Source organism: Tachypleus tridentatus, chromosome 13 (genome assembly GCF_004210375.1).
Source record: "Tachypleus tridentatus isolate NWPU-2018 chromosome 13, ASM421037v1, whole genome shotgun sequence".
In the NCBI taxonomy this organism is placed as follows: domain Eukaryota; kingdom Metazoa; phylum Arthropoda; class Merostomata; order Xiphosura; family Limulidae; genus Tachypleus; species Tachypleus tridentatus.
The window spans coordinates 222,914,523-222,931,450 of record NC_134837.1 but is presented as its reverse complement, the minus strand read 5'-3'; the positions used below and the strand labels follow the sequence as shown (position 1 = coordinate 222,931,450).

Here is a 16,928-nt window from a genome sequence, read left to right as displayed (position 1 = left end):
AAGTGTCCATTAAGTTTGTTATGGTTTATTGTTATAAGTTTAACGTTTTATTAACTGCTAAACATTTTCGTCAAGATTTTATAAAATGGCCTTTTCCTTTTGCAGACCACGAAATTTTGGGAGAAACTGTCAAGGAAAAGATCGTGTATACAAAGTATGCAATCAAAAGGTAATGGTTATCAAGTTTAATGTAATCACAACATACAACAATAACATTAAAAGGGTAACATAAGTGACAAAATCGTTCAGGTATACATGTATATATATATACATAAACGAAAGTACGTAACAAACATATATAATATGTCACACCTTATTTATAATACATAACTACTTTACACATCATAAAACACAATGACACAAAACCACCTCATATACCACAGGTAAAGTTCTTGCATATAGAACAACTAACTTACACAAATCTAGTATGTGTGTAGTGTGTGTGTGTCTTATATGCAATGCGTAATCACCTAACGAAGAATTGTTGAATAATTTACAAGTAAAAAAGGTAAGTGACATAGATTTAGTAAACAATTTATATATAGTACTTATTAAGTAAACATTGCATGTATAGAATAATTATTTTCGAATCACCATATTTTTTTTATAAATTTAGGGGCTATAGGAAGACAGCTAATCGATCGAAAAGGGGGATGACATTATTCTTAAACTAGCCCCCTCCACGTGTTTCTGTGGACACTGATCGTAACCATAAATCCTCGGATTCACAATCATGCCACATAGATTTTACAAATACCTTACTTATAGAATATAACCACATAACATGAAATGTGTAACCATCTTCAGTATGGAACGTAACCATATCGTTGTAAAATAGTAAACCCTGTACATATAGATACGTGAATATGTCATAAAGAATTAGTTTGTTTTGAATTTTGCGCAAAGCTACACGAGGACTATCTGCGCTACCTAATTTAGCAGCATAAGACTAGAGGAAAGGCAGCTAGTCATCACCACCTACCGCCAACTATTGGGCTATTATTTTACTAACGAATAGTGGAATTGACCGTCACGTTATAATGCCCCAAAGGATAAAAGAACGAGTATGTTGGGTAGGACGGGTATTCGAACTTGCGACCCTCGAATTGTGAATCGATCGCTCTAACCACCTTACGTATAACAGTAAAATACTTTATACAAATAGGGAAATACTTTCCAATAAGTAAATATCTCTTAGAAAACTGAGCAACACTTTTACATATAGTACATATGCCCCTTATACAGAACATACTTAAGGATATAACCACGTTATACAGAATTCGTAAACATTTTACATTTAGAACCTAACACTCTCACACACAGTTAATAAGCACCATACTTATAGTTTAAACAGATGGTTAGCACCTTATATAAAGTACGTAACCGCATCACACATAGAATCAGTAAGTCTAACATATGGAACGTAACGACATCACAAACAACTGATAAGCACTTTACATGTAGTACGTAAATACCTGATGCACAATAGATAAAATACTGTTTATGTATTACATAAGTAACTAATACAAAAGTTATGAGTTATCACTTCCAGATTTCGAAAATTATTCAAAACACAAATATCCTAGAAATGTCCAGGCACTCAAATAAATGTATTATTTTACTACATTGGAGTTGTCTAGCGATAAGTCCTTCGAGTTTTGAATCAGAAAATTCCAGATTAAGCCACGATATACCGCTGAATGTATTCAGTGCTATAAGCTGTTATAATTATGGCAATCAATCTCATCTGATGCTGCTAGCACGTTGTCAGTAATTCTAAATGAATGGTGACCTGGAGTTGGACATTCGGTGACATGAGATGCTGCTCATATTGAAAACATCAATTGTTATAATCATCATTTACATACGTTATTTTAATGTGTCTTTTTCCACAGACACTGACCATGTGTGCTGTGTTAAGTGTGTTATTTATCCACACGTACCTAATTACAATAATTCCATTCTATGTGTTAGTTTCTACATACCGTATCATATTCACTCTGTTAAATGTACTTGTTTCCTATAAACACTAAACCATAATCACTTTGTTAAATGTGTTTTTCCTACACATATACCTAATACTTAATCACAAACATTCCATTAAATATATTTTCTTATACACACCAAGTCACATTGGCTTCATTAGACTATTTTTATATTATACACACACACAAATAATATTAACTTCTTAAAAGACGTTCTTTCATGCACACATCAAATCGTATCACTTCCTCAAATATGTTTTTTTCCTAACACACAATCACTTCCACTTGATTAAAAAATGATCTTTTCTATATACACAAAAAATCTATTTCATTAATTCTTTTCCTAGACACACACATAAATAGTCAGATCAAATATTATTAAAATAGATTATTTGTAGTGGAGGAACGAATTTCGTAAATAAATTATAATTATTAGTGAAAACAAGTAATAAAATACAGGTATAAAACACACTGAGTAGGCTGTTACTCATTTTAAATTGAAACAACCCAAGGATACAGTCTCGAAGGTGTTTGGTACAACAGAAAATTAAAATGCAAGCCTGAAAGGTGCCGTTTCACTCAGTTATGAATCTTTAATATGAAGATATAATAATTAATAATAAGTACTTTGTGTATCTTGTTGTTCAGTTAATGTGTAAAATTAATTTCTAACTCAATATTTGTAAGTTTTGTTTATTAATATAAATTCGTCTTATTATTTTTGTTTACTTTATATATAAGCCTTATTTCCAAGTCAATGTTTCTAAAGCTTGTTTATTTTGATATTATTGATAGCCTTGTCTCCAAAGAAGTGCCGATTTGCAGGCAAAACAATGTCAGGCTTTCAACAACAGAACTTTCAGTGGAAAGCGGTTTTTATGGAAACCGTATAAAAAGAACCTGGGAGGTAGAGATTAATTAATGCGAATATTTATTAATGGAAATACGTGTTAAACCAAAAAAAAATAAACTTTAAGCTGCCATTACTTATCTGGTTTTTAAATTTTAATATGAGGTTTTAATAGTTTAATTGGTCGAGGGATCTAAAAAAATCCACTTATAAAAAATTAAACAAATTAAATTCGTGACTATTATTTCTTTGACTGTAACACTCTTATTGACTTTTTTGTCTTTTCTTTAAATACAGCATTATATCGGTGCAAAATTTACTGTATGCCTCGAAAAGCTGGCATCATATTGGTATTATCTACAAACCTTCCTGACGGTGTAGTTTGTAAGCCTGGATTCTCAGCCGTGTGTGTTGGTGGTGAATGTAAGGTTAGTTGTTGAAAAATAGTTTATTACATCAATCTATCTACTCAAAAGTATGGACATCAGTACCTGAAATCAAAGTTTAAATGTTTCTTGAACGTTTTAAGCTATTAGATTCTCAGCTACACGTGTTTGAGATTATCAAAAAATAACATTCAAGTTATACTACAAATAAGGTACATTGTTAGGTGTGGTTTCATATCAGTTTAAAGTAATTTGACCTGAAGAACCAGACTGGTACAAACAGATTTTGTTCACAAACAATGCAGTGTGGTAATCAGTGATGACGAGAAAACACACTTGTAGAGAAATATATATGTAAAACGGCTTGTTTTTATGTAGAGGAGCGAACAACGTTTCGACCATAGTTTTATGGCTGTGTTCATTTGGTTTCTTAGTATGTTGAGTTTTTGTTTTGTTTCATGTTCTGAGTCCCAAGTAATGTATAGTCCAGTATGGGTGATTTTTCGGAGGATTTCTGTTTTAAATTGTGTATCGGTTCTTGGAATTTTGAGGTAAATATTTGATTTATTTCTTCCTGTTCACATATGAAGATAATATCGGGATGTATAGAGTTAATGTGATTGAAAAAATTAAGTGTGTGTTCTGTAGATGTGAATTCGCAATCGTGTCGTCTACATATCTGTACCAGTACAGTGGTGGATGTAATGCTGTGTTAATTGCTGGTGTTTCAATTTGTGTCACAAAAATATTGGCCAGAACTGGTGATACTGGGTTGCCCATGCTTAGACCATTTGTTTGTATATAGTTGTGGTTGTTAAATTCTATGAGGGTTGCTGGGAATGTCTATTAATGGGTTAGGGTTTCGTATATAGAGTTCTAAGGCAATCTTGCAGGCTTCAGCGGTTCATATAAAATTAACAACGAATTAGACAAAACAAAACAATACTTCATCAACATCAATAAGTATCCTCCACAAACCGTAGAAAATATTATTAGCACACACCTTGACAAAAAGCAAAATCAACTAACAAAAGCAAATATATCCCACGAATTAAAATATCACGAATCCATATACTGCTGCATACCATATATTCCCGATATCAGCAGAAAAATAACCAACATTTGCAGAAACTAATAACAAACTATGACATTCCAGTTAATAATAAATTTATTCAAAAAACCAAGCACAAAACTAAGGTCTATACTATGTAGAAACTACACTGACAAACACAACACCAACATTATTTATAAAATACAAAGTGATAACTGCCACGACTTCTGTATTGGAGAAACAAGTAGAAAATAGAAACCAGATTCAAAGAACACAAAAAGTCACCTTCACACGTTTTCGAACACTGCAAAGTAAATAAACACAACATAACCATATAAAACACCCAAATACTAAATAAAGAAACAAACATAAACAAACGCAAAATTAAAGAGCCTTACTTATGCAACAACTCAAGCCCAAAATAAATCAATACAAAGGAACACCTTTATACCTATTTAAATAAATATAATCAAACGTCTAAGCACGCCCTCTACATTCCTACACTCAATTACACAACCACCTTCAAACATGTGGTCAGCTACCGGTCATTAACTCTTTCTTTCTCTGTGATCCCGACGATGACCGAAGGTCGAAACGTTGTTCGCTCCTCTACATAAAAAAAAAAAAAATTATCAACCCAAACCAGCCGTTTTTACATATATAATGCCAGTGTAGAAGATATGTGACACTTCTTTCGTAACTGTTAAGTATGACAAAGGTACTTTCTTAGTCAAAGTTTGAGGCATGCCTTGTTTTACAACACGTTTCTACCTATCAGCAAAACACTGTTTAGTTTGTTATAACAGATATCTGTGCTGCTATATAATTATTTCTACAATAAGTTTTACTACTGAATACGTCAAACCCACGGGATATAAATGCACGCTATAGAGTCGAGTAGACTATTAATTAAACAAGCTAAGGCTTTGTATTTTCAGATACAGCTTGTAGGTTAGTGGAACAATACTGAAGAAACCGTAACGTGAAACATTGAGTGTCTTGTTAAAGAAAAACAATAAATATAGTGTTATAAGGTCATTCATTAGTAGATGATGAACACAGCACTGATTATGTTTATTATTTTATTGTAGTTTATGCTTTCCTCTTTTTACATTAATGTTTATGCCACTCAATGTGAATTACAATTCAGAAATGGTATTCAGTTAACACTACAAACTACAACATTCTACTATACAGTTGCCATTTAGTGCTTATCAGTTTCCACTTATAAAAACATTTCGCCCAAGGCGAGGGTAACTCCGTTATCAATAATGAAAACAAACAAGATGATCGAAATTGGGGCCGACTTCTAGATGTGTCTAACTGGTATATTCTTAATTGTCGAAATTGTTTCCTTTTTTAACCTTGTAAAATACATATTTATAATCGATGACGAGGAATGCACTCTTTAGAAAATAAACGTTTGAGAGACGGCTTGACTGAGTAATAATAAAGCTTTATTATGAATGTACGAGGTTTTGACAAAATTATGAGGAAACGTCGTAAAGAAAGAATGACTAAAAAATATTCTTTTTTTTTATCCTTGAAGTTTCAGTTTAAAACGTTTTAATATAATAAATCAATTTAAGTAGTTTTTCTAATTACACCTTTTGTTGCGTATGTGAACAGAAAGTAGGTTGTGATGGGATAATTGACTCCATGATCCAGCCTGATGTGTGTGGTATTTGTGATGGAGACAATTCGACATGCCGCCTCATCGCTGGACAATTGAAAATTCAGAGGAATATTTCTGGTAGATAAAGTGTTTTTGAAGATTATTTATAGTTCGAAAACCCACTCTGAAAAAAAAAAAGAAGTAAAAACTGGTTGTGTCTGTTAGCTAGTAAAGTATCGATACTCGTGTAAAGATCACAGACATATTACACTTGATTACATCATAGTAACACTACCAATATAGACATTACAGTACCGACATAAACGTAAAAGTAAAACTATCAATGTAGAAACTATCAGTAATACAGCTAAAATATACATCATAGTAACACTACCAATGTAGACATTACAGTACCGACATAGACGTCAAAGTAGCACTATCAATGTAGACACTACAGTAATACAGCTAAAATATACATCATAGTAACACTGCCAATGTCAGCACCATTCTACCACCAATGTATATAGTTTGTTTGTTTTTAATTTCGCGCAAAGCTACATGAGGTCTATATGCGTTCGCTGTCCCTAATTTTGCAGTGTAAGACTAGAGGAAAGTCAGCTAGTCATCGCCACCAACTCTTGGGCTACTTTTTTACCAACGAATATTGGGATTTATCGTCATATTATAACACCTCCACGGCTGAAAGGGCGAGCATGTTTGGTGTGATGGGGATTCCAACCCGCGATCCTCAGATTACGAGTCGAGTGCCTTAGCCATTTGGCCATGCCGAGCTCCATTGTAGATATGATAACAATACTATTAATTTATTAAATACTGAAATACTACCAATGTAGATATTACCAACCACTACCAACATATAGAACTCTGTAATACTACTGTATAGATATCTCAGAAACGCTGATAATGTACATGTCACAGCATCGTTAGTAACGCAGACACCACAGTAACACTACCAATGTAGACACCACAGTAACACTATTAATGTATGAACATTGTAGCACTACAAATGTCGGTATTACGATAACACTATTAATGCGTGTGTGTGTGTGTGTTTCGTATAGTAAAGCCACATCAGGCTATCTGCTGAGCCCACCGAGGGGAATCAAACCCCTGATTTTAGCATTGTAAATCTGTAAACTTACCGCTATACTAGTGGGGGGCACTATAAATGCAGACACCACACTAACACTACAAATGTGGTCATCACTGTCACATCCCAAATGTGATAATCCCAGCTAGACAACCAATGAAGACATCACTGTGGCATTACCAATGTGGTAATCATACCTCTAATATGCGTTTACATAGAGCCTTGATTTTAATCAAGAAGAAAAAAAGGCCTAGAACAATATAATTTCAAGCTTTAATTTCCACTGCCTCCAGTGAAAGAAGTATGAAAATGATCTTGTATATGAATTATTAACCTTAGTCATTGTAACTCTTACTGTTTTACTTGGTATATATAAGAAACATACATAATACATATTTTAGGGACACTCTCTTAGACATTCAATGTAAATATAAGTTAATTGTCTACAATTTGACAGTCAAACAGACGATAAGAAAAAGCTTTTGACTAATTTACTGTTAGCGTGTAAAGGTGATCTCGAACTTGCTCCAATGAAAACTGTTAACAATATAAATCGTAATTAAAACATTTGTTTTATTCGTCGTTAGGCTGTATCTTTAATTTTATTTGATTACATTAAGTTTAAGAGATTCACAACTTTAATATTTATCAACAAATCTGGTCATTCAATTTTAAAAAAATTAATTATTCGGATAGAGCGTGTTATGTAACATATATGTTATATATATATTACAGTTAATGACTTGTACGTTAGAAAATCAAATTTTACCTATCTTTATATTTAGACTATTATACGATTCTTCTTTTCATTAGTACATTTAGTTGCTATAACATTGTTTTCTTCATTTTTATCTTTGATTTGCTATATCACTGTTCCTCTCGCCATTTTCTTAAATTACTATATTATTGTAATGTTATTATACCATTTGTCTTTACATTATTTCTTTATAATACTATACCATTATGCTGTTCATCACTTCATCATGGTTTATCATTGTTTATTAAACAATTGCTGTTTTTATCATTCCTTTGGGGTACTATGTTATTGTTCATTTTATCATTCTCTTTGGGTACTATGTTATTGTTCATTTTATCATTCTTTTTGGGTACTATACAAATAGTCCTTTCGTCATTTCCTTAGGTTACTATACCATTACGCATATACCAAAACATGCACGAAGCATAAAAATCAGTGAGGTTAATGAATCGCCATCTTATCTTGCCTTACGAAACGTGATTGGTCATTACTACATTACTGGTAATTGGACAATAGACTGGCCAGGGCGATACCGTGTAGCTACGACAGAATTTTTGTACAGGAGATGGTACAAACAGCCTGAATCTTTACAAGCCGAGGGTCCCACAAATGAAAATCTTGTAGTAGAAGTAAGTAAATTTAGGTTATATGTCAATCAGTAAATTTAGGTTATATGTCAATCAGTAAATTTAGGTTATATGTCAATCCTGTTTCGGAATGTGTAACTTAATTCAACCATTCGATTGTAAAGTACATTTTTACACTAATATTGCTTGTTCTCATCGTACTCATGGAAAACTTAATACCGATTATTTGTAGTATTCTAAACCACCATATTTTATTTAAAAGCCATTACCAAGTTCTTTTATTTTCTTTATTTATTAAGAGATAAGTATGAATAGTGCACAGGGAGACAACATTAACCAATAGAATTAGTGGCACTCTGTACACCCCTTTAACCAAAAATTATGATACTAAGGTCTTTCATGGTTAAACAAGACAGACATCTTCAGCATCTGTAATATTTCTTGAGAGGGTTTATCATCTTGATTTAAATTGTTTTTTGTTTATCTAACTTCTAAGGCTTTACTTCGCGGCCAAGAGATGACGGTGAAATTCAGTTATGTGTTGGATATTGAAATGGACAAATATAGCATAGATACAGAACTTCGCAAATCAATGATAAAACATTATGAATGGGGATTAGTTACGTCACCATGCTCAGTGTCCTGTGGAGAAGGTAAATATTAATTTCTCTACGTTGTGGATGTATGTGAAAATAAAAGTACATAATAGCTTAAACTGAGTACAGCAAAGGTCAAAAGTTAGTATAATTAGTTATTTATATAATCTCGATATATTGGTATTAATTTGGAATTTTCGGAAGTTACAATAATTAATTGAATGTTTTAATAAAAATTAAGGTTTAGAACATTTTCAGTCAGAAATGTTTATTTTTATCTACTTTAAGTATTTATAACAATTAAAAACTTGACTTTCGATTCAAAGTTCTACTACAATGCAAACGTTTTTCTAAACCGTAAGCAAATTTCATTCTCATTTTTGCAAGTCTCTTGCATAAAGTCGGCCCAGCATGGCCAGGTTGTTAAGGGACTCGACTCGTAATCTGAGGGTCGCGGGTTCGAATCCCCGTTGCACCAAACATGCTCGCCCTTTCAGCCGTGAGGGCGTTATAAAATTACGGTCAATCCCACTATTTCATGGTAATAGAGTAGCCCAAGAGTTGGTGGTGATGACCAGCTGCCTTCCCTCTAATTTTACACTGCAAAATTAGGGACAGAAAGCGAAGATAGCCCTCGTGTAGCTTTGCGCGAAATTCAAACAAACAAAGCAATGTATAAAGTTGAAGTAGAAGAATAATCATTTGTTTAAACAAATCACTGTTTGAATGTGTAGTCTTTGTTCTTAATTACTACTTGTGTTTATGATGTTTCACTCCTACTCACGATGTGCACTCTTGACGTCCAAGGTCGTGCGCTGATTTGTCCCGATGGGGAAGCAAAAACATAAAAAAAGTGAATTATTATAAAAAAACAAACTAGAGGACGGCCATTAAAGATCAAATTAATTACTTGTAGTCGTTAGTTGTATTTAAGATAAAGTACTTCTAATTAAAGATAGAAACAAGACATATTTGGATACTTATTTTATTTATATGTTAATTCCATCCTCCTTTCCTTTGACTGAATAAATCTTATTACATCTTCATAGAAACTATCAGTCTTTATTTCATTAAGAAGCTTTTTCTCAGTCGGGATTAACGTTAAACATGCAAGTCTTTCTTGTCGTTGGGTATTTCTGGTGCAGCTATGTATTCGTTTTAAGTGAGAGAGAGAACGCTCCACTGAGATACTGGTGGTTGGAAGAGTCAAAGTTAACTTTGTAAGTTGTTGCAGGGCTACACATCTAACTTGGCATTTCGCAAACAATAAAGTAGTTCATTCACTGGTTTTCCTTTCAAACCAGAGTCAGCATATAAAACCGAAAGATCATTTTTCAAGCGATTAATATCAAAGTATTCTTCATAATTATCTTGCAATTACTTTAATTATAACTCAGGAGATATTTTTGTTCTATATCAGTTTCTTTCAGTGTTAAGAAACTCAAGGAATGTTATGTTTTACAAGCTTTACAATTATCTTGCAATTACTTTAATTATAACTCAGGAGATATTTTTGTTCTATATCAGTTTCTTTCAGTGTTAAGAAACTCAAGGAATGTTATGTTTTACAAGCTTTGAAACCTAATTTTAATTTGGCCACCAATTTCATCCAAAATTTTATAAAATAATTTTCTGTATGTCATTTTAAAGTATTCTTCGGGATCATTTCTTATTCGCTTAGTAGGTGAGCATAATACATCGACTGCTGCCCAACATTCATCACAATCGTCTCTTTATTTAGCAGAATAGTCACCATTTCATTTACTTTATTCATACAATAGAATATGTCAAATATTTTATTCTGTAGAACATCAAATATATCATTTATATAAAAATAATACTGGCAATTATATTCAGCAATAACTGAACTCAAAATCTCTGAGGTTCGACGAAATTGCTTGGGCACAGGTAAAGGTATCTGCATCCCAGTTGCCAAAATTATTAACGGTATTTTGAAATAAGTCAACGAGTTCTTCCTTGTTTTTGAAGCCAGTGATTATAATTCCAATGAGTCGGGGCCACTTTCGGGAATCCTATCTTCAGTTCAGTATCTAAAAGGTGCACATGATTTGTTGATTTCGAAAAAAGGAAAGAGAATGATTTAAGTTCTGTAAAAAATGTGTCGCACTCCTTGAACTTCGTCATAGATTGTGACAACACTAAATTCAATCTTTGTGTCATATAATGAATGAAAAGAGCTTTTAGATACTTATCTCTAACTTTCTTTTGAAGCCCATTCAGCTCACTAGACATCACGCTTCCCCATCATAGTTTTTTCGCAACAAATTTTGACCCAGTATTTAATTCATCAACTGAATCAAACACTATCTTGCATGTACCTACATCTATTCAATCTGCACTAACATTTGTAAACCTCAGAAATCTATTGCAAGTTTCACCATCTTTAATCACATATTACACTACACTAGAAAGCTGAGAAATGGTTCTTGCATCAGTAGATTAATTTAAGATAAAAACCACAAACGGAGAATTACTTATTTCTGTTTTAATTTTATTCAACAGTACTTCCCCTACACAATTAATGAGGTCATTCTGAATTCTTTTTCACAGGCAAGAAAAAAACAATAACACTCGATTTCTTTAAATGGGATTTCAATAATGGATTATAATTCTTGCAAAATTTACCAATTCCACATAATTTCCTAGGTTAGTAGACTCTAGTGATTCACCATGACCTCTAAATGCTAACTGTTGTTCACACAAATATCAAACTACGTCAATTAATCTTTTGAAAATGTCTCTGTTCCTCTTAACCTTTTCATTGTGCATTCACACATTTATTTTATGTTGACTACTTAGTTAGAATTAAATCTGTGATTTTCCAAATCTAGCTAGGCCTAGAGTTGAAAATACATGACTGGAGGAATTTTCATATTTTTTAATGGCCTTATGCATATTATTTAAATCATCAACTTCACTTGAGTTCCATGTCACAAATTCACTGTAAAATAATAAATATGGACAGCGGAAAAGCTTTTACATGTTAGGACAAACGATATCCTATCATATTGGTTTATACTGAAATTTTGAACGCGCTGATTTGTTCTTCCCTTCAGACTCAGATGTGGCTTCAGTCTACCATTTTTGATGATGCTTTCTTTATCACTAAAACTCTTTGTACCAAATTTGTTCACTAATAAGTTTTCAATAATACAATTACAATTTTTCCTATTATCCTTTGAATCCATATTCATATCTGAAGGATGACACTTCACAAAAACATTTACACATATAAAAAGTAACAATATCATTTAATATACTGTCTGAAGCACCTGCACATCACGTGAAATCAGAGGTAACAAACAGCCACGATCGCGAGGTGCAGGTCATCAAAAACAAAAGTTTCCAAAAGTAACTATAATTATTTTATTTATTATATTTGATTTATTTATTGTACATTTGAATTTATAAAATAGTAATTACGAAACGCTAACTTATTTATAAATTATTTATTTTGCTTAATATTTAGTGATTTAAATAATTTAATATGTAGACCATAAAATGTCAATAAGTTCTAATATTGCCCGTATTTGAAGTAAGATGAACTCGTAATTGCTTCCTTTATACCACAGAAAAGGCAAATATAACATTCAAGATATGTTTTAATACAAGTATGAATTTTAAATTTTTTTATTAAAAAAATTATTCATGTAAGAAGCATTTATAGTTTACAGAATATATTATGTAACAAAAATGTTTTTAGTTAAGAACAAAGCATTTTCTGGTAGGAAAAAAGCTAAAATCTACTCAAAATAAGGAAGCATTTTGCGAGTTGTAGTCCAGATTCTTTTCAACAGTGCTTTTGCCAATACAAGGTGATTGCTGATTATGTATGGTATAGTAGAGTGCTTTCCAATGAATCAGTTGCACCTTCATAACGTCATATTTAGTTGATTCTTAAAAATTAGTTTTTTAGTATATATTGGGGAAGCACTGCTTCCCTTGCTTGCCTGTGATTCATTTCTGGTAGGTTTGTTGGGTTTTTTTGCATGAAAGTAGTGTTCATTCTTAAAAGCTTTTGTCTTTCTAGTACACTTTTTATACGCATAAAATTGTTTTCCTAATTATGTTTTTATGTCTTTGTTCATATTTGCATCCAGGAAATTTAGTTCTTATGCATTTTATGCATTCATATACCATTTGTAACTATTTAATCTTTATTCCAAATCATTGATAGCATCTACAAAATCTCTGTTGCACCTATAAAACTTTTATCCTAATCTTTCTTTGCACGCATTATTATTGTTCCGAATCTCTGTTAAGTTATTTTGGAAAACACGCAGTTGTTTTTGCAATGAAAAGCCGTAAGAAGTTAAATTAATTTGAAAGTAATATCATAATTTCAATTTAAAGGAATACCAATTTTCATTCGTATTATATCATAGATTTGAAGGTTTGTTATATTACATTCATTCAAAGAATAACAAATGAAGTTTAGATCAAACTTAATTATTCTGCATACCTTGACGATGGTTTCAATCTTTGTATTTAGGGTTCCGATACCAAAACTACAGTTGTTTTGACGAGATGGCCAACCTTGTAGCCAATGATTTGTGTAGCTCTTCCTCTAAGCAATCTTTGTTTCAAATAACGCAGTGTAATATTAACCCCTGCCCCCCAACGTAAGTTTAATAATTCAGTTCTTTACCTTGAAGAAAATAAAATAGAAATATTCTTGTCTAGAGACATGAGCACTTGGGTTGAACATGTTATTAATGTCTAAAGAATAAAGTACTTTGCGGAATGTTTTCTCACATAACATACCTATAACAAAATGTTTCAGTTTTACTTATACTATTTCACAGTACTCTTGGTATTAATTTTTAAAGTAAAATCAAAATACATTTATTTCATCTTTTACTATTTTTGAAGCATTAGTTTAAAAATAAATAATATGTAATTGGAATATTCTATTATTTCTCAAAGAGATCTTCTTAGACGCTAAGCTAATATGGAAAGAAAGACATCAATATTCTTCAAGAATGCCTACTAGTACTGATAGCTAAGATTAGAAATTTCCTTTCTGTTCAAGAGTGTATATTTTTATGGATTCTTGTATTGTGTGTCAAACATTAGGTGGGAAACTGGTAAATGGGGCAGCTGCAGCAGAAGCTGTGGTATCGGTTTACGTCACAGACATGTCAAATGTGTCCGAAAACTTAATGCCACAACCACCGAACAGTTACCTAGTCGATTTTGTCGTGGAGAAAGAAAACCAGTCAGAAAGGAAAAATGTAACCTTAATTTATGTTCTGTCAAATGGGAAACTGGACCTTGGACAAAGGTATTGACTGTGTAGCATGCTATTATATCAAGCTGTTTCGTTTATTTATGTTTTTTATGTAGCTGGGTGTAAGTTTAACACTTATACTTTACATTCCTTAGTGAGGCACATTTTATAATAGTAACAACTACTAAAATATGTACAACCTCATTAACCACATATTCCTGATTTTTCTTCTAACAAATCCATGCAACTAATCTTAAAAGGTCACATTATTAACATTTTAAAGTCCTAAACATAAATGCTTACGAGCCCTTAAGTGGTCATACGAATTTTTACGTATATCTTCTAAACCGATTCTGATAGCCCTTTTAACCCAACATCTGGAGATCCGATTTTAGAATTTCACAAGTTTAAATCCAGATTATAGCTTTGAACGACTTTTACAAGACGTTATTATAGAAAAATAAATAGATAATATTTAGATATTATTCGTTTTATCTTCATGGTCTGGCAGTTAGGGAGCTCGATTTGCAATATGCGGATTGTGGGTTCGAATCCTGTTACAGAACATGCTCCTCCTTTCAGCAGTGAAAGATTATAATATGACGATATATCCCATTTTTTATTGACTAAAACATAGCCCAAGAATCGGTGGTGGATAGCGTTGACTAGTTGTCTTCCCTCTCGTCTATCATTTATAAAGTAAACACTATTATCTCATATAACCCTGGGATAGCTTCACGTGAATTTCAACAAACAAACCGTTTCATCTCCCTTCTTGTCCTTCAAGCCTTCGTATATTTAGCAAGAAAATATGTTTTAAATCATTCTTTTGCTAAAATTCAAAATTTTACTTTGTGAAATTGGGCTTCCTGGTGAATCCCGATGCTGTGGAACTTATCAATCTTGTTGTTATTCAGTTTTCCGATAGAAGAATACCACACGCCGTTTGGAATTATTATTGTTTTATTGTATTTCGGACATAGAAATGCTTTTATTTAAACTTTTCACTGTTATTTTTCTCATCAAAACTCTGTTGGGAAGTTTGAAAAGTTTAGAGTCCGCAACGTATTGTTCACTCGTTATGACAAATTCTGTAATTTTCTGCGAAGTTTAAATGTTTCACTATGCTCAAACTAAATTTTTGTACCTTTTCTACATAGACCACTTTATTGTACCCAACTTCAAACATTTCTATTTTAACTCCGTATATATATCTTGTATCTCTGAATTTATACGTTAAAATTTTTTGAATGAGACTATCTCACGAATGGATGGTGTTCTCAGACTTTTCTTTCTTTTTTTTTTTTTGTTTCAAACTCCTTTGGCTTTATTTCATTCTAAAACAACTTATTGCTTTTCTCAGTTTGTGACGGATCGAAATTAATTTGGTGGTCGGTTGCGCGAGCTTTCAACTACATTTAACAAAAGAAAAAATAAAACAGACGCCCACTACCAAAAGGGTATTTATTTCTTTTCATATTCTTGTAATGGTGCTTATGTTGGTTTAAAAAAAAACAACAGTTTTTGCCAATTAGACAACAGGAACATGAAGACTACTGTTCTTGGAAAAATGTTTTTTAAAATTCAAATTTAGCATTAAATCCATACAAGTGTCCATACAACCAACAAAGAATTAATTTCGTTCTATCAAAATTATTGCTGAAAGAAAATTATTTCATTAACACAGCATAAGAGAATCTGTAGACGTATTTAAACAACGAAAAAATGCTCGGTAATTAAATGGTATTGAAATCCAACCCTGTTTGTAATTATGTTTTCATAATTAGCGTTTGCGCTGTACTACTATCATTAGTGAATGTTGACTTTTCTTGACCATTTCGAACCCCTAAGTACAAGATTCTGGGAAGAGTTTTATTTTGTCTCTCAGGAATGGCAAGCTTTACCTGTCGAAAATAGTCGGCTTTTGTTGTTTTTGTGAGATTATTTAACTAATTGAGCAATATTATGTTGATGTACTATTACTGTTTTTCATGAATTTGTACAAAGTAATTAATCTTTAAATGTGAATTTTGAAGTTATTCCGTTTTAGTTGTTGCATCTATTGAAACCTAAGGTTTGGTTAAATAAAATGTGTATATTATTCAACTTTTATGAACAAGACACAGACTGATGCTTTTACATAGAACGTATATAAGTTTGTATTATTTTAGCCGAAGTTGTATCAATGACTGAACTATTTATTCTTATTGTTCTTTAAGTATACATCAAATAGTATACTATTGCGGAGAACTGGTTAGTTAGGCGTTCTGAAGTTGGACCATAATATAACAACAAAGTTGTGATGTTTTAAGCCATGACATAAATACAATAATTAATTGCATCCGTTTTATTTCTAGTGTAGTGTAAATTGTGGTGAAGGTCATCAAACGAGGAACGCTACATGTGTCATCAGGAGACAAGAAAGCAATACAAGTGTCACTCTATTTTCTCATTTCTTCGGTCGCCATGTTCATACAATAAATTGCAATTTTATTCCGAGACCTGTGACTACTCGTTCTTGTTTGAATTACCCTTGTCCAGTTCTCAAATCAATAGGTTTGTATCGATTCTTATATTTTAGAAGTTTTTTTTAATTTATACATATTTTTGAAATTTTAAACTTAAAAGCGAAATCCTAAAATAACATGACAACGATATAGTTCGTCATCAAAAAAGTACTGTTATGATACCGCTTTATTTAAAATAGACTTATTTGTTTAGTCAATAAATGAATTTTGT

At 32.0% G+C, this 16,928-nt stretch overlaps 1 protein-coding gene across 1 annotated transcript in view; it reads left to right on the top strand.

Moving 5' to 3' along the window:
- The window catches only part of LOC143238011 (A disintegrin and metalloproteinase with thrombospondin motifs 18-like), a 52,482-nt gene that overhangs the window by 33,427 nt on the left and 2,127 nt on the right, over positions 1 to 16,928 (top strand). Inside the window, 9 exon segments of the mRNA XM_076477881.1 lie at positions 106 to 169; positions 2,781 to 2,892; positions 3,133 to 3,263; positions 5,902 to 6,025; positions 8,140 to 8,384; positions 8,839 to 8,995; positions 13,452 to 13,581; positions 14,036 to 14,243; positions 16,547 to 16,745. Of these exon segments, the coding sequence (XP_076333996.1) occupies positions 106 to 169; positions 2,781 to 2,892; positions 3,133 to 3,263; positions 5,902 to 6,025; positions 8,140 to 8,384; positions 8,839 to 8,995; positions 13,452 to 13,581; positions 14,036 to 14,243; positions 16,547 to 16,745 (1,370 nt within the window).